The following is a 16966-nucleotide window of genomic DNA, read 5'->3' as shown; positions in this document are numbered from 1 at the left end:
ATGACACATTAAATCTCTGCTGGATATGTTAGTTGTCCAACTGAGGATTCAGGGGCGCATGCATGTCGGGGTGTGTGTGTGTGTTTGTGTGTGTGTGTGCGCGCGCGTGCATCCTGCCATATGGTTTTGTAGCTCCTTCCTAGGCTTGCTGGATGGTTCCTCGGTGGGCCCTTGTCCTGAGGTCACACTCCTGTCCTTTCCTTCCAGCAAGGTTCTCTTCCTGCACCGGGATAGCCTGTGTGAGTCCCTGTGTGAGTCAGCAGCAGGGGCCCGTCCACCTGAGTGCTGCTGATGGGCATGGAGACCCGCAGCCTTAGAGATTGTCCAGGAATTTAGTCATTTCCAATGAGAAGTCCAGACTTTTTACCATTCAGACAGGTTCCCCTAGTTATTTCGGAGCAGCAAAGGCTGAAAGCTGTGTTTCCAATGAAATCTTGCTTTCAGTTTCACTCTGTAAGCTGGCTGGCCTTGAGCAGAGGCCTTGGCCGCGTGAAGACATACACTTGATTGCCTGTTCGTCCTGTCAGTAGTGTCGACCGATAGCTTAAAGTACACTTGCTTAGTTTACCTCTTTCTAGGCAGTGTAAAAGTTAAATTGTGTTATAAAGTCGAATTGCTTTGAATTCTGAGTTATTTCCATTGGATCAAATAAAAATCAGATGAACTGAAAATATATTTGTAGAGATGCATTTGTGTGTGCATGCTCGTGTGTGTGTGTGTGTGCTTACTGACCACAGCACGATTTACCAGTGTGAACATTCATTGGGTCCTAAACTGCTGCTGTGTCGTTCTCAAGCACGTGATGTGCTCTTAATCAAGGTAGTTGATTTGAAATAATTTTTGGAAATTGCTAGTAGACTTTTTCAGGACATGAGTGACTAAAATTTGCTCCACTGAGTAAAAGTATAAATTGGGTAAGCCTTCACTCAGTCACTCTTTGGGAGATGTTAAATTACATTTTCTTGGTAGATCTTAGAAGAGTTGACGGTGAGTCGTTTGGCCTTGTGTGCTGATTTGAGTCTGCTTGATGATTGACAATGTGCACTGTTCTAGGGGTTTTAGTCTTTCAGTTGAAGAGGAGGCCACCAGACTATATCCCAAAGAAAACTAAGAAACACGTCGATGGGAAGCTGGCGAAGGGCAAGGAGAAAGTGGAGGGGTCAGGCTATGGCTCTGCACTTCCGCCCGAGAAGCTGCCCTATTTAGTAGAGCTAAGCCCAGGTGAGAAGTACTATCAGTAAACATTGTTTTAGCTTCAGATGTTTATATTTTATTGAAGTATTCTTTCTATTGGCTGACAACCTTTTTTTAGGCCATTTTTTTTTAAAGTTATTCTTATAAGATGACATTAAAAAAACCAGAACCTTAAGGTCACAGGATATGCATATGTATACATAAAAATAGAGTTCACATGGACAGAAATGAATATTGAAAAGCAAAGTTTAAAATAGGTGAATATGGAGAGTTGAAGGAGAAGTTTAAATGGTCCATTTTAAAATTTTTTTTCTAAAATAACTTTATAAAATACTAAAAATGACACACTGAAATATACTCTTAGGACAAATTTAGTAGAAGCAAGTTTGTGTGTATGAACAGTGTCTAGAAAGGTATCTTTAAATTTAACAATACATGTAAGAAATCCATCTGTAAGAGGAAGAACATCTGTTTGGTTTTAAAATAATAATAGACTAAGTTTATTTTCATGTTAGACCTCTGAATATTTTTTCTTAGAGCTCTCTTAATTAAGCTAAAGCTGTTGTTCTAAGTTAGCCACAGGGTAGAGAAATACATTGACATTTGTGCAGAAGTGTTTCCCACACGTATCCCAATGTAGTGTACAGATGTGACGTGTATGTATGTATATGATACTTTATCATTCAGCTACAGGACATTGTTTTTGTTCATTTGGTTCAAATGGTAGTGTGTAATCTCTATTACGAAGTGCTGTGAAGAACGCAGCATTGAGCTCTCCCTCCCAGAACTGCCTTTATTTGTTGTTTTTTTTTTTTAAAGACATTTATTTATTTGGGGGGATGGTGAGGGGGAGGGCAGAGGGAGAGAATCCCAAATGGACTCCGGCTGAGCTGGGAACCTGATGTGGGGCTTGATCCTAGGACCCTGAGATCAGGACCTGAACCAGAGTCCTGAGTCACAAAGTCAGCTGACCGAGCCACCCAGATGCCCCGGAACTGCTTTTAGATAAAGCTCAGTTAGGACGGAAAAAGCAGGAAGCCAGAATGTTTGTGTCACTCATCTGTGCTTGCTTGGACTGGGTCACATTTTTCTCTTCCGGGATCCACGGGTATTTGTGTTTGAGGACGAGCTTGGAGCTGCCGCGTAGAAGAGGCGCCTGTGGTCCCCGGGTGAGCGGCGCAAGCAGGGCGGGTCGGGACGGCCCCCCGAGGCGCTGCTCTCCTCACGCGCTGTGATCCCCAGTCCGCGGGGCTGTGCTGCGGGTGCAGCCGGGTCCGGCCGAGGACTGTTGCAGGCCGGCTGTTGGCGTTGCTGTCCCTCGATTCTCGGGCTGGAGAAGTCACTCACACCCTCACTGTGCGTGGGAGGCCCGTGCGGTCCTGCTGCGCGCTGCGGCCTGCGGAGCTGGGGCCGTTTGAGCCAGCGGCGGCGGAGGGCCGGCTGCTGTGCTGCAGCCGACAGGCGCTCGGGGTCCTCAGGCGTTGGGTCTGCTGTTTAAAATTTTGCGTTACATGCTAGAAACTAATGATTGTTTTCTCCAAGTTTTTTGAGGATTTAGGAATATTAGAACTGCTAAGTATCTGCTGCACACAGCAGTTTTCAGATGAGTAGCGGGAAGGTGGTCGGCCCGGCTCGCAGACTTAGGGTGAGAGTCCGTGCTCCGTGTCTCCGACAAGTACTGGTCTGTACTTAGGTGTCAGACCCTCCCCGTCCTGGGCCTTCAGGGTGGAGCAGCCACAGAACAGAAGAAGCCCAGCGACCCGGGAAACTTCCATTCTAGTGAGAGCTGCCGTTGGATGGCTTATTTCATGTTTTTGTATTCCCAGCTAAAAACACACATAGACACTTTTGTAGGCACGGGAGGATGACAGGCCATAGATAAAAATGAATTCTCGAGTGCTTGTCACCAGATACCGGGTGAATGCTCTAACACGCTTCTCCCTTCGCGGCGCTCTGCTGCTTTACTGAGCCTTCGCCGCGTGGCTACTTCGGGGAGAGCCGTGAGCGCCGGCCTTTGCGCCCCCATAGCAAGATCCCGCGGGGACGCCCGCAGCCTGGCTCCCTTCCGAGGGCTTGGGGCTGCTGCCCACGGCTCTGCCGGTCCTTCCACGGGGGCCCGTCCTACACCTCGGCGCCCACTGGCTGCAGGGGGAGCACTGGTGGCGGCCAGGAGGCTGGGCGTGGTCTTTCTCGCAGCGGTGGAGCTGTGTTTGGCCGTTTCCATCGTTATTAGTGGAGCACAGCGGCCTGCTGGACGACCCCGACCTCCTCGTCTGTTCGCGAGCAGGTCGTGCCGGTAGATGTTGATCTGTCCCGAACAGATACGTGCTGTCCTTCTGCAGGACATACCACCAGCCAAGCAAGTACTCAAGGTCGGGCCATGGTGCAGGAGCGGTCAGTGGGAGGTTTTTGAGATGTGGGTGTGTCCTTACACTGTCTTTACTGTCTTTTGGAGAAATGGGGGTAAACAGTCATGTAATTCTTTGGTTCGGAATTGAATGTATTCTTTTAACAGAAGGCATTAGCCGAGTTGGGTGGTCGTCTTCCAGATGATGAACTAACTTTGCTCTCTGGCTGCCCGGTGACTCACCTTTTGTCTTGGTGTTTTCCTTAACAGTGTGCACTGGTTTCTAACACACACACTGCGGGACCGCTGTTGTCTTGCCCCCACAGCTCCGCAAGCTATGGGTGAAACGTGCTTTTTCCTCCTTTGAAAGGTGTCCCACTGCAGCTCACCCTCTCCTGTCTCTCTCCTCCTTCCCTCTCCCGCGTGTCCTGCATGGCCTCTCTCCTGCCGATGCTGCCTTCACCTGGGTCCTGTGCATGTGTTTCTAATCCCAGGGAGAAGGAATCACTTTGCCTACTACAACTATCACACTTACGAAGGTAATGCTATGCTTCATACTACTTTTTTAACTAGAGCACTAACAATCTGTTGGGCAAAATAATGTTACTGGCCAAACATTTTATGTATTGGTTTCTTAATTGATACACATAACTTCGTTCTGAGAAACGTAACATGCCGTCACTTTGGTGGTGTCTAGTATGTGTGCCATGAGCCACATTCGCTATTTTACAGAAGCCAGTTTTACAGAAATGTGCAGTTCCTCTATTCAGGCGAAGTCTAGAGTGAGAAATTGGACAGGCTGTGTTCCCGTTCCCCACCCACCCCAGAAAAGGTTAGGAAGAGGGGAAAAACTGGGGGAGGACGGGGTTGGCAGGGGAAGAGTGAGGATGGTGGATAAGAATGACCTAGGACCCAGAGGTGTGCGGGCGGGGCTCTGCGGTCACACACCGGGCTGTAGTGCTGATGGGGAAGAGGTGTCCCCACCAGTGGCGTGTGTCTGACAGCACTTGGGAAGCTGAGAGGAAGACTCAGCCATATGCTTGGTCTGTACTCCTACTCACATCTTCCTGTAGGGAACTAGCGTGTCACATTAGGACCAGGTTTTAGGGGGTCCTTGGGCTTCTCCTCGATTCCTGGTTGAAATTTGTTTCTTCTTATTAGCAAACATGTGCTTTCTTACGTAGAACCCGTTTCTCAGATTTGTGTATCTCTGTCTTCATCATATTCCATAGTACAGCTAATTTTTGGTTTTATGGAAATACTCTTTTGTCTGTTTTTGTCTTTTAAGTGTTCTGTTCTTACATGTTGAATGTGGCAGATGCCCCCCGTGCCGTGTAACGTTTACCCCCGTTTAGCAGCTTGTATTTGTTCGTTGGACTGTCTCCAAACTGACAGTACGGACGGTCGTTGGATATTAACGGAACTTGCAGTTTTGGGTTTTGTTCTTTTTAAACAAACATATAAATAAGTGATATTTATCACCTCTTTTAATACTCATATATGCGTAGAGTCTAAGACCTCCTTTTATTTTGTTTAATTCCTGAAAAGGACGGTTTAATGTTCTCATGGTTTTGTTATTCGTAAAGGAAGGGAAACGAGAGGGAAAATAGCATTTCCTTTCTTACGTGGCGGTAAAATGCTTAGAATAAACTCATCAGAACTTCGACCAAAGTGCTTCTAGTTCTCCATTTGCGTCTCAGCGGAGTGCGTGTGTTTCCTCGGTGGCGTCAGTGAGAATGAGCTCTGGGCCCTGGGCTTCAGGAAGCAGCAGGAACTTGATCATTAGTTGAACTGTTACTTCACTAATCTGTGAGCCCTGCGGGGATGTGAATGTGTGGTCAGCTTCTTCCCGTGCTTGGGACTCGGAGCCCTTTGTCAGCTCCTTCAGTGGACTAGTCCCTTGCCTTCCGCTCAGCGGCACGGCCAAAACCGCACCCAGCGCCGTGCCCTGACGGCGCCCGGCGGTCCCCAGGGAACCGGCAGATGCCTGAGCAGAGCTGGAGGCAGAGAACTGTTGTCAGAACAAAGGTGCTCTTTAAAAATACCCTTATGCTGTGTCCATAATGGTCCGTTTCCTGTTAATATTTAGAATACTAAAGAAAATTTCCGGTTATATCTCAAATTTAAAAAAAAAAAAAAAGAGCAAAAGCAGAAAAACAAGATTCGGACAATGTGAGTAGTTACTTAGGGACACCCGAATGGGCAGTACCATTCAGGGCGTTCAGAGACACGAGCAGCTTCAGATCGAAAACTGGTGTTTGTGTCAGTGTGTCCCACCGACTGCCCATGGGCTCTATGATGCGCATTTCACTGGTGTTCTAATCCCAGTGCAAAAAAAAAGGGAAAAAAATACGTGTATTGAGTTGCTTAATGATATATGCATAAGACAGATTTTAAAGATTTGCTTCTGGGTGGGGAGTTAAGGCAGGAAAGGAAGGGTGCCTTTCACTGTATACTTCTGTGCCTTTTAAATTTCAAATCACATGAATATTTCATATATTTTTAATTCTACATTGTGACGTAAAGAAAAGGCCCGAAAACCCTCTGGTAGAAGCACTGTTGTCCATGGGAGGGCTGCTTCGGTTCATCATCTGTAGGGACGAAAGGTGCTAGGGGCTCTTGTTCAGTTGAGGAAAGGAAGAGAACACGAGGTACTATTTAGGCCACACTGTTCTGTGTTCACTAACGCCCATGGGATGGCCCTCGTACTCTTACGAAGGAGAAGGGAGTGAGACTTTCCAAAAAGAAAGATGTTAGTTTTTTTTTACCTGCCTGCATCTCCCCGACTCAAACAGCATTGTGTCTAGTAAAATCCCATGGCCACCGTTTGGGTTATTCAGAATCTATCCGTAAAGGCTCTACCTGTGTTTCCTGTTGCTGTGAAGTGTAAGAAAAGCGGGACTGGGAAAGCAGCTTGCCTCTCCCCGTGAGTGGGGCGGTGTCCCGTGTAGTGCCGTGGCGAGAAAGGAAGCGTGGGAGGGGAAATCTGGTTTTCCCCCTTTTTCTTTACACTTGCAAATCTGTTGACATAGAAAATACATACTATCCATTTATTAGTCACAAGATACCTTTCAGAAGCACTCAAAATTAAGAATATTAATGTGAATTTTTTCTTTCACCCCTAAACACGTATTTTTCATACTCTTGTATTTTTAGCTTTGTTTTGAAATCATAGTTCATCATTTATTTGCCTCTTTTGCTTTCTCTGTAATTCATTTATATAATTTCTGTGCAACCACATTGCTTTATTTTATTCATTTTTAGCTACTAATCATTCGTTGTTAATAAATTAAATCCTTGTTGAATATATTCTGTGGACCAGACGCTGTACTGAGTGCCAGGATCAAGAGATTTTCTTTTAAATCTAGCCATCAAGGATGGGGTGGGGGCGGGGGCAAGGAAACGGAGGGAACCGTGGACTAGGGTTAGCGGTAGGAAGGCACAGTAGCCCGTGGCGCTGTGGAGGGTGGAGGAACACTTGCTGGCGGGCAGTGGTTCCTGGGCCCGCCTGTGCTTTCAGAGCAGCAAAGTAGTTTGCACTTCTCGGGAACTCGGACTCAGCAGCCCTGGAGGGGACTGCTCACCTCCGGGAAAAGGCTCAGATGGCACCGATGCCTCACTTCGGTTCAGGACGTGGAGTTGGAGTTGAAAATAGAACTCTCTAGAGATAAGGCTTCCTTTGCCGGCGCACGCAGTGGGGCTGTTGGAGCTGTGAAGCGTAGATGGTGCCCTGCTTTCTCATGGCTCTCACGGACAGCTCCCCGTCACGCAGATTTGACAGGTTTTGGAAAGATATCAGAAGTGAGAAATGTTGTGATTGGAATGTTATTTTGTGTGCTCTACAATTAGCAATTGTAACAGATTTTTGTATTCACCGTGTGTTTTGTCTGAGAGCTCAGACCGCAGCACAGATGAGAGACTGTCGCAGTCTGAACCCTGCGTGCACTCTGGTGCTTACCTTCTGCAGCCCTCACAGCTTAATTCCTGGTCCCAGGGACCAGAGAGTTGAACTGGCAACTTAATAAGGGAATCAGCAAGTTATTAAGGCACTCAAGTAGGTCAGAGAGACTCTACGTGGCCCTTTTAGAACTTTGCATACCCACGCTAGGTTGGCTTTCACAGCTGGGAGATGGTGTCACGATTCATTAGTTCTGTGAGCCATGTTTCCTTGTGTGTTAACATCTCTGAAATCAGAATAAATCTTCGATTGACATCTTGTGTGAGGTTGAGTATAGTAGGTGAGAAGGGAAGGAGCGTTTGGGTATAAGGATGGATGTCTTGGCCCTGGTTCTTCTTCCTTCTCTCCACGCCATCCCCATCATAGACGTTCATGCACAGGGCAGTGGAAATGTCCGTAGTTTACAGAGGTGTAAAATGACAAAGCCCCCAAAACCCAGTGTCCCTTTCTGTCTACCCCCACCCCACACACATCCCACTCTGGAAATCTAAGCACTTTCACTGTAGTTCTTACTGGAACTTACTGTCAGGGGCGGGTGTTGGGATCGCTTGGGGATTCTTCAGTGGGTACATGTGCGGGCCTCATCCCCAGAGACTGGGGTCCAGAGAACTGGATGACCTATGAGGCTGTACGTTGAAAATGTCCATCAGTCTCTCCAGCACCCTGGGCTCTACAGGTGGACGTTTGCTGGGAGAGCAGCCTGCTCCGAGGGGAAGGGCCGTGTGTCTGCCTCGTAGAATTATGCTTCAGAGTCATTCACAAAAATCCAGGCCTGCGCGGTGCAGAAATTTCTTTTATGTGATAAGAAAATGTTGCTTATAGATGATGTTAGCAACTTAAATGAGATTAAACAGAAACTAATGTGTCGATGTCTTAATTTAAATTTTCTATATCCAGTTAGGTATGTGGCATGATTAAAATTTGGAGAGTTCTTTGAAATGAAACCCTGAGAACTGAGAACCGTTAGTCGTTTTTAAGATGACCTTTTGTTCACTTGCTTTGTTGGCTTGCTTCAAATACCATGACAAGAACATCAGACTTGGCAAATGAAGCTTTTTCTTCTTTCCGCAGACGGCTCGGACTCCAGAGATAAGCCCAAGCTTTACCGCCTTCAGCTCAGTGTCACTGAGGTTGGGACGGAAAAGTTCGACGAGGACTCCATCCAGGTGCATGGGCGCGGCTCGAGCGCCTTGGGCAGCGCTTACATTTGGGTGGGAAGGGGGAAGGGGCCCACGGTTAAGGTCTGCCACATGTAGCGATGCATGGATGGACTGGAAAGACTTCATGTTTTAATGTAAGGAACTGTGTCCTCTGGGTCACTTCCTTTGCTTCAGCATGAACAGAACGACTGAAATTATGTTCACTCTCCACCTCTGGAAACCCGACCTGGTCGTGATGGTGACTTCATGGGTCTTTTTCAGGATTAGGGGAGATAGCTTGCCCCTCGGTCTGATGCCCGTAGCAGTGGGTGTTCCCTGAACTGTAGGTGCGATGTTAGCCAGGTGGGGTTTTCAGGGACTTAGTGAAACAGCATAGTGTGTTCTTTAAATGGAGGCCAGCGTTCCTTACCCGATTGAACTCAGCTGAGCTCCGGCAGCCTGCCCTTCCCCTGTGCGGGCAATTTCCCAGTCGCAGATGGTGGGTCAGGTTAGTTAGTGTCATTTGCAGTTCTCACGTGCCCTCCTTCAGCACAGCAGTAAAACACGTAAATGGAATTTGTAATCCTAACACCCTGCCCAGATTTCTTCCTACCTCGCTGGCGTTTGTTCAGGTGACCGTGCACTTCTCAGTTCAGATTTACGGTGTGTCTCAAAGCAAGCTGCTCCGTGCTAAACATAATGTGTTCTATTACTTTGACACTATTTTGACAGTGTTTACTTATTTTCATACTGTGGGGAGGAATACACTTAAAAAGCACCAGAAATCTAGTTTACTTTGTATTCATAAAAGAGGAACTCATGGCTTTAAAATGCTGGGGTTTTGGTTTTTGTTTTTATGGGGCTGGAACTCATAACCTTCAGATCAAGACCTGAGCTGAGATCGAGTCAGCCACTTACCCAACTGAGCCACCAGGCGCCCCAGAAATTCTGTTGTTATTAAATAACGTGTCCTTTATGATGAACGTTCCTTTGATTTTTATTTTAGCTCTTTGGATCAGGAATTCAGCCCCATCACTGTGACCTCACAAACATGGATGGAGTGGTCACTGTCACGCCAAGAAGCATGGATGCCGAGACTTACGTGGAAGGACAGCGCATCTCGGAGACAACCATGCTGCAGAGTGGGATGAAAGTGCAGTTTGGGGCCTCACATGTGTTCAAGTTTGTGGACCCCAGCCAGGACCACGCTCTGGCAAAGAGATCTGCGGATGGGTGCCTGACGGCCAAGGCTCCCAGACAGAAGCCTGGGTAACTGCTCTCCATCAGCTCTGAGATTTAGAGTGGCTTGGCTTATGTGTCAGAGAATCTGAATTAGGCATACGTTACAGGTTGTTGCAGTTTTAAAATCAAAGTGTGGTTTGTTCTTGTTGATTTGGGTCGGTTGCCGAGGAAAGAAGAAAGGGATCCTGACTTTATTGTAAAATTGGAAGTTGTGGCTGGTTCTTAATAGTTTTAAATTTTGTTTTTTTAGCCAGTAGTTTATTCTTTTATGAAGCACTGTGGTATTTTATGTAATCATCCCCATATCACCAATTTTTGTGGAGGTGTCTTTTTCTGCTTGTGGTAAGGACACAGTGTGAAGTGTTCACAGGAGGAAGGGTATCTTAGCTCCCCCTGGTGCCCGTCCGAGGACTTGCACTGTGGCCGTCACCGAAAACCACAGTCCTCGCTGGCCATCTAATCAAACTTTGTGCCGGGGAAGGGAGTAAAACTTCCATTTCGGTAGTGGTAATTCTTTAAAGGAATGTGCAGTTTGGCCCCCTTTGTCCTGCAGCCTGCGAGGGCGCGGTCCCCACGCACGATGCTGAATACAGCCACGGTCTCTGCCCACGGGCACAGCGCTGTGCCCCGGCCACACCGTGTGCGCGCGGTCTCCCCGCGGCTGCCTGCACCGAGCTCTGTCTGTGACTGACCTTTGCTCAGCCTCCCAGAGCTCATGCTCTGGGGCAGCTGGGAATTTGTAGTCTCTTCGTGCTGGTCTTTCACCAGTTTCTCAGCGCTGTGCACTCGACTGCAGTCGCTCCCGGGGGGGCATCAGTTCGATCTGTGACCATCTCACATCCTGCCCAGAAGAAGGATGAAAGGCAGCTCGTACAAGTAAGACTTAAGGTCTTGCTCCAAGATAACACTTTGTTGGTCATCACACATGCTCCCCTAGGCACACGGGACATGGGAAATGTCATGGACTGCTTGAGACCTTCTCTTCCCGGCTGCTCACCTCTGGCTCCGCATTTCGGCCAAGGACCAGTCCCTCGGTTCCCAAGGAAAACGGGCGTGGGCCTTGACTTCCCAAGGAAGCCCATTTCTGTCTGACTCATCCTCCAGCTTTGAACAGAATGTGTCTCTAAACTCATCCTTCCGTTCTGTGTCAGGGAGGACCGGTAGTTTTCTCTTCCTTTTTTAATTGTATTTACTTATGAGCCATGTCCGCATTTCTTGGCCCTCATCATGACCTCTGCGTGGCCCCTTTGCTTCACCCGACAGTCCTGTTCAGGTGGTTTCCATTCTGACCTTCCATTCTTCAGGCCTGCGTCTTTTAGCACCAGATGGTGACAGGCCCGGATATGCCTGAGGATCTTACTTGCCACTTAACCTGGAGGGTGTTTGGCCAAAGAAGTCATCGTGTGGAATGACTTCTGGCTGGTTGCATGTGGTTTCTCGGGAGTCCCTGTGGTTTTCCCCATCATGCTTCATGCCTGAGTGCTGGATGATCCTTACTCTGGTGGTAGGAGTTGCTGCTGAAGTGACACGGCCGCACCTGTCCCATCACTGCAGCTCGGGAGTTCTGCTCAGCAGGGCTGTCTGGTTTTCTGTATGTTGGGTCCCTCCCCAGTGGTTTTGCCATTGTGGCTCCTGCTTTGGAGGCCTGCCGGTGTCTGTTCTCATCTTGTGTCTGGCCAAAAGCAGAATCATACTAAGAACATGGCTTTGGTTTCTTTGATGGAAATACGATGGGAAACTTGATGTGTGTTCTTACGTTTTTTCCTTACAGACCTGGTGAAAGTTGCGCAGTGGCGGAATATGCCAGTACTTACACGTCCTTCTGTAAACCAGAACGGACTTTCATTTTTTTATAAACACTAATTTTGTCCCACTGTCAAGCTATTTTACAAAATGTCTAGGTAGATAACCCATGAGTTTTTTCCACAGGCATGTACCTGTGATTTGTTACTGAAGTATAATGAGTGTCCGTTTCAGGTGCACAGCGTGGTGACCAATACGTGTGTGCGTTGCTGAGTGGTCAGCACAGCAAGTCCCGTTGCCATCGTCACCCACCGGCCCCAGGTCCCACTTTCTTGTGATGAGAACTTGCAGGATTAGCTCCCTTAGCAACTTACTCGGACGTTTGTTCTTTTCTTTTTTAATAGTTTTTAAAAATTTATTTATTTGATAGAGAGAGAGCGATCCCAAGCAGGCAGAGAGGCAGGCGGAGGGGGGCGGGGAGCAGGCTCCCCACTGAGCAGAGAGCCCGATGCGGGGCTCGATCCCAGGACCCGGAGATGATGACCAGAGGCTCTAAGTCACCGAGCCCCCAGGCGCCCCCGGCTAGGACTTCGGATCCTCTGTTGAATGAACACAGTGATGACGTGGTGAGAGTGGGCATCCTTGTCTTGCTCCTGACCTGAGAGGAAGAGCCTTCAGCTCTTGATCATTGAGGATGATGGGTCTGTGGCCATGTCATGTGTGGCCTTTACTGTGTGGAGGTACATTCCCTCTAGGCCCACTTGGCTGAGAGTTCTCATTGTAAATGGATAGCAGATTTTGTCAAGTGCTTTTTCTGCATCTGTTGAGTTGCTCGTGTGGTCTTTATCCTTTGTTTTGGTAGCACGGTGGAACTCACTGACCGATGTGCGGATGTTGAACCATCCTTGTTTGCATCCTGGGAATAAATCCTCCTTGATCTTGGCGTGTGATCCCTTTCGTGTCATGTTGAACTCAGCTTGCTAGTATTTTGTTGAAGATTTTTGCAACTCTGTTCATCAGTGATACTGGCCTGTAATTCTCTTTTCTTGTGCCCTTGTCTGGTTTTGGTGTCAGGGTAATGCCGGTTTCGTAAAATTAGTTTGAGAGAGGTCCCTCCTCTTCTCGTTCTTGGAGAGTTTGAAGCAGGATGGGTGTTCATTCTTCGAGCATTTGGTGGAATCCTTCAGTAAAGCCATCTGGTCCTGGACTTTGGTTTGTTGGGTGGTTTTCGATGAACGATTCAATCTCCTCACTAGTACTCCGTCTGTTCAGATTCTCTCTCTCATCACGGTTCAGTCTTGGTAGTTTGTGTGTTTCTAGGGCTTCATCCATTTTTCCTAGGTTGTCTGGTTTGTTGGCGTATAGTTGTTTCTAGTGGACTGTTAATGTTGTTTCTGGGTACCAGCTATAAAGTCTTCTCTTTTAATTTCTGATTTTATTTCCTTTCCTCTAGTAACTTCGGGCTTTGTTCTTTGTTTCTACTTCCTTGAGGGATACATGATGCATGTGTTCTTAATTGCAGATTTCAGGGTCTGTGTCCTCAAAGCCTTAGTGAATGGTGGACTAGCGAGGTAGCACAGTTGGATGTTCGTGGTCAGGGTGGGATCTCTGTTGGTGCATTCAGTGCACTCATTAACCTCCCTGTGTGCGTATTCGTGGAGTACCTGTGTCACATGTCAGTGTATCCGTGTGCTCTGGGCTGAGGAGGCTGAGACATGGTTCCTGCCCTCCGTGGTCATACTTAGATAATGTCATTAAAGTCATGAATAAAGTCTCTTTGTAATCATTTACGAATCCAAAGTGTAGTAGTACAGATGGGTCCATGTGAAACTTTAAAGTCCTGTTAGCTTTGGGGGAAAAAATAAAGAGCTTTGTATGGTGTTGAGTAAGTTTGTTACGTTAGGATGAGAATTACAAGTGGGGTCAAGAAGGCTTGGGTTGTGTTTCTGTACGTCGATAGCATGAATTTAGGGATAGGTATGGTGTATATGTAGCCTTTGATAGATGACACAGGTGGACTATCATACCCCTTCTTTCATTATCAGAGGCGAAATAACTGAGTTTCCCAGTCAAACCATTAGAAACTAGGATAACAGTTTCTGTGTTCTGTGAATTTCTTGGTGACAGAGGGTAGGTGACAGTATTTAGCTTCGAGTACAAGCTTTTACTTCTCCAGTTTCTATTTTGAATTGTGATCATTGTTTGGTGTTACAAGATGATCTTATTTTCATAGTGATAAGGTAGAGGAGGAAGTTGTATCTGGTTTTCTAATTTGAAGAATTATTTTGAACTTCTGCATCACTTGGGGTTTCATTTTGTAGATTGGGGTTAAATACAATTTTAAAGCTACCACAGCACCACGACACGACATGGTTGTCTCTCAGGTAGCAGAAGAGATTGTCATTCTTTTTGATTACCTGGGGCAGGAGCCCAGGAGATTGAAGCACTAACCCATCCTGTTGGTTTCCAGGTCTTCTTAGGGCTCTTCCCCCCCCCTTTTCTGGGGCCTTTCTCTTGGGCTGGAATTAATGAATTGTATTTATCCTTATTTGTGCCAAAGAACCATAGCTTGCTTCAGGTTATTGACTCTTCAAAATGAGATTTTGTTTGCTCTGAACTTTTCATTATGATGGTTTTAAAAATTTGGTATTTTTAGATATTTTTAAAAAATTGTTTAAAATAGAATAACTCTTGGTCTGATTACTAACATTATACAGAAGTTCTCCATTTCTTTATTATAGCCATAGTACTGGTATCCATGAGCTTTTAAAAAGTCATCAGATTGATTTCTGGTGGATGGCAGCTTCCCACCTGTGCCTTATCCTCCTGTGAACACGGTTGCCCTCCATGTCAGCACATGGGTTTATGGCGCTGGAGACCTCTGCACTCATTTATGTGCTGTGATGTGATGAAACACCTTGCTTTTTTCCTTTATGGTTCTTTCCTATTTATTGTTATTAAAATACAGTCTTAAAAAATAAGATCCTGAGAGTAGCAGTAAGAAAAGTTCATGAAGTTTTTTGTTTTTTAAAGATTTTATTTATTATTTGAGGGAAGAGAGAGTGCGTCACAGTGGGAAGCAGGCTCTCTACTGAGCAGGGAGCCTGATGTGGGGCTTGGTCCCCTGGAATCATGACCTGAGCCAAAGGCAAACGCTTAACCAGCTGAACCACTGAGGTGCCCGGAAAAATTCAAAAAATTTTAACACCTTTTTTTGTCTGTAACTTTTATATGCTGAAAATCGATTAATTTCTTGAAGCTCTTTGAAATGGGATATTTAGCCATTTCTTTTGTATTACCGAGAAAAAGGTTGTCTTATCATTTGAGAGTTACTAATTCTATGTATTTCTTTTTTTTTTTTTTTAATCCTGAAAGAATTGTTCAAGAGACAACTTTTGATTTAGGAGGAGATGTTCACAGTGGAACAGCGTTACCAACAAGCAAGGTAGGTGACTCACATGGCCTGCTGGAACTGGGTTTGTAAAGCATTTGTAGGACACCGTGGATGAATTACTGGGAATACGCTGGTAGGACGATTGTGAAGACAGAGAAGACCACACAGTGCTCTCTAGCAGGAGGGTGCTAATCTGTCGTGCAGTCTTGGTGTGACACGTGACCGGCCTGAGGCCGCGGACCGTACTTTCTCCTCTCAGCGGTGCATCCTAGGCTCAGCCTCTGTCCCAGCTTCCCGGCTCCGCCCAGCGGCCTCCGACGGTGACGACCAGCGTGCTCTCATCCACCTGCCGCCTTTTCTCTGCACGCCGTTTGCTTCCACAGTTCCCCTCATCTCGCATGATCAGGGAATTTGTCCTCATTTTGGTTTGCTATCGCTTAGTAACAGACCACCCCAAAATGTTGTGAACCAAACAGAACAGCCCCCGTTGTCTTTACAGCAGTTGTGCAGTGAGGTTTGGACTCTCCGGGGCTGCTTGTTGCTGGCCTTGCTGGCGGTGACTCGCATTGCTGCGGTCCGCTTCTCGTGGGCTGGCTGCTGGGCTGGCTGGGCCTCCCCGAGTTCCTGTCTTCCCAGGTTCTCTCCGCGGGAGCAGCCAGATGTTTTGGTGCTTCACAGCATCCCGGAAGTGACAGGCCTTCTTAGGCTTGGGCCAGAGCTGGGGCCCAGCTTTGCTTCCCTGATGACCTTCCATTGGTTAAAGCCAAACACAGGCTTAGTGATGGCTCGGGGAAGGGGCTGCTCCTGGTGTGGCTGGCCGAGGCCACGTCCATGGTGCCCGGTCTGCTGCGTGTTTCCCTCTGTTGGCCTGAGCCAGGTCAGCACCACGTACTTGGGGCACTTCCTTATTTCAGCCGTGGGGTGTTGCCATCCTGATTTCTCCCACCTCGGTGCTCAGTCCTCCTAGACCTCCTCTGTTGTTGTCTTCTCCATGTCTTCCTCCGCTTGACTCTTCACGCTGGTCGCAGACATAGGGCCCCTTCTCTCCCGTGTGTCCATGTTCCCCGGGTGATCTCACGCAGTCAGGGAGTTAAAATACATGTAGACATTAATTACCCTAAACTGTCTTTGGCCCTGACCTCTGCAGACTCCAAAGGCTTGCTTGCAACAGCTGTCGTGTTGTCTAAGACGTGTATCAAGTCTAACACGGCGAAAACAGAACTAGCTTTTCTTTGTTTCCCTGCGCCTTCGCCGTCTCCGTAAACGATCTGCTCCCCCGAGGCGTTGTCACCCCCTTAGTCCGCCACTGGTTATGCCAGGTGCCTTCTCTTCCCTCAGCCTCCACGTTCAGTCCTTGGCAAGTTCCATTTGCTCTTCCTCTGGAATAGTCCACACGTGCCTGTCTCTGTCTGTCACCCCCGTGGGAGGTCGGGCAGAGGCCCCAGGTGTCACACGGCGGGGAGTCTGCGTGGCCTCTGACCTTTCCTCTGGGGCCAGGCTGCTGTTGGGAAAACGGGAGCTCGACCCTGTGGCGGCCCTGCTTTCACAGCCACTCGCCCCCACGTACCCCCCACTCTTGCCTCTGGCTCGCACAGCTCCTTCTGACCCGGCCACACTGGCCGCACGCCTCTTCGCCGTCGGAAGCCTCGGGCGTGTTGCTCGTCCTACGGGGTTTCTTCCCACGGCTTCTCCCGGAGCGAGCGGCTCCTGATGCGGCCTCCGCTTACAGGGCACATCCGCGAGTGTCCGGGCATAATCGCCCCTTACTGTGATGCCTGCGCCAGCCTGCGCGGCCGTCGGGTCCTTGGCGCGGGCGCCCGCAGTGCGGCGCGAGCTCGGCGCAGGCCGGGTCTCACTGGGCGGGCTCGCCGCCGGGCTGCTCCGGCTCCGGGAGCGCGCGGGCACTGGGGTCCGCAGCGCAGAGCTGCCGAGACACCGTCGGAGCAGCT

General features: G+C 48.1%; 1 protein-coding gene across 15 annotated transcripts in view; it reads left to right on the top strand.

Moving 5' to 3' along the window:
• AFDN (afadin, adherens junction formation factor) overlaps positions 1–16966 on the top strand; it is a 128942-nt gene that overhangs the window by 52943 nt on the left and 59033 nt on the right. For 12 of the 15 annotated variants that reach the window (XM_044242373.1, XM_044242355.1, XM_044242348.1 and 9 more), the window contains exons 8-12: positions 1054–1221; positions 4036–4080; positions 8571–8665; positions 9645–9907; positions 14999–15068. In XM_044242373.1, coding sequence (XP_044098308.1) covers positions 1054–1221; positions 4036–4080; positions 8571–8665; positions 9645–9907; positions 14999–15068 — 641 coding nt within the window. The remainder of the gene's footprint in view (positions 1–1053; positions 1222–4035; positions 4081–8570; positions 8666–9644; positions 9908–14998; positions 15069–16966) is intronic. The other 3 variants (XM_044242332.1, XM_044242381.1, XM_044242313.1) reach the window with 1 other exon arrangement.

This window comes from Neovison vison, chromosome 1 (genome assembly GCF_020171115.1).
Source record: "Neovison vison isolate M4711 chromosome 1, ASM_NN_V1, whole genome shotgun sequence".
Taxonomy (NCBI): Eukaryota; Metazoa; Chordata; class Mammalia; order Carnivora; family Mustelidae; genus Neogale; species Neogale vison.
The sequence above is the reverse complement of the archived record's forward strand: the minus strand, read 5'-3'. Positions and strand labels throughout refer to the sequence as shown.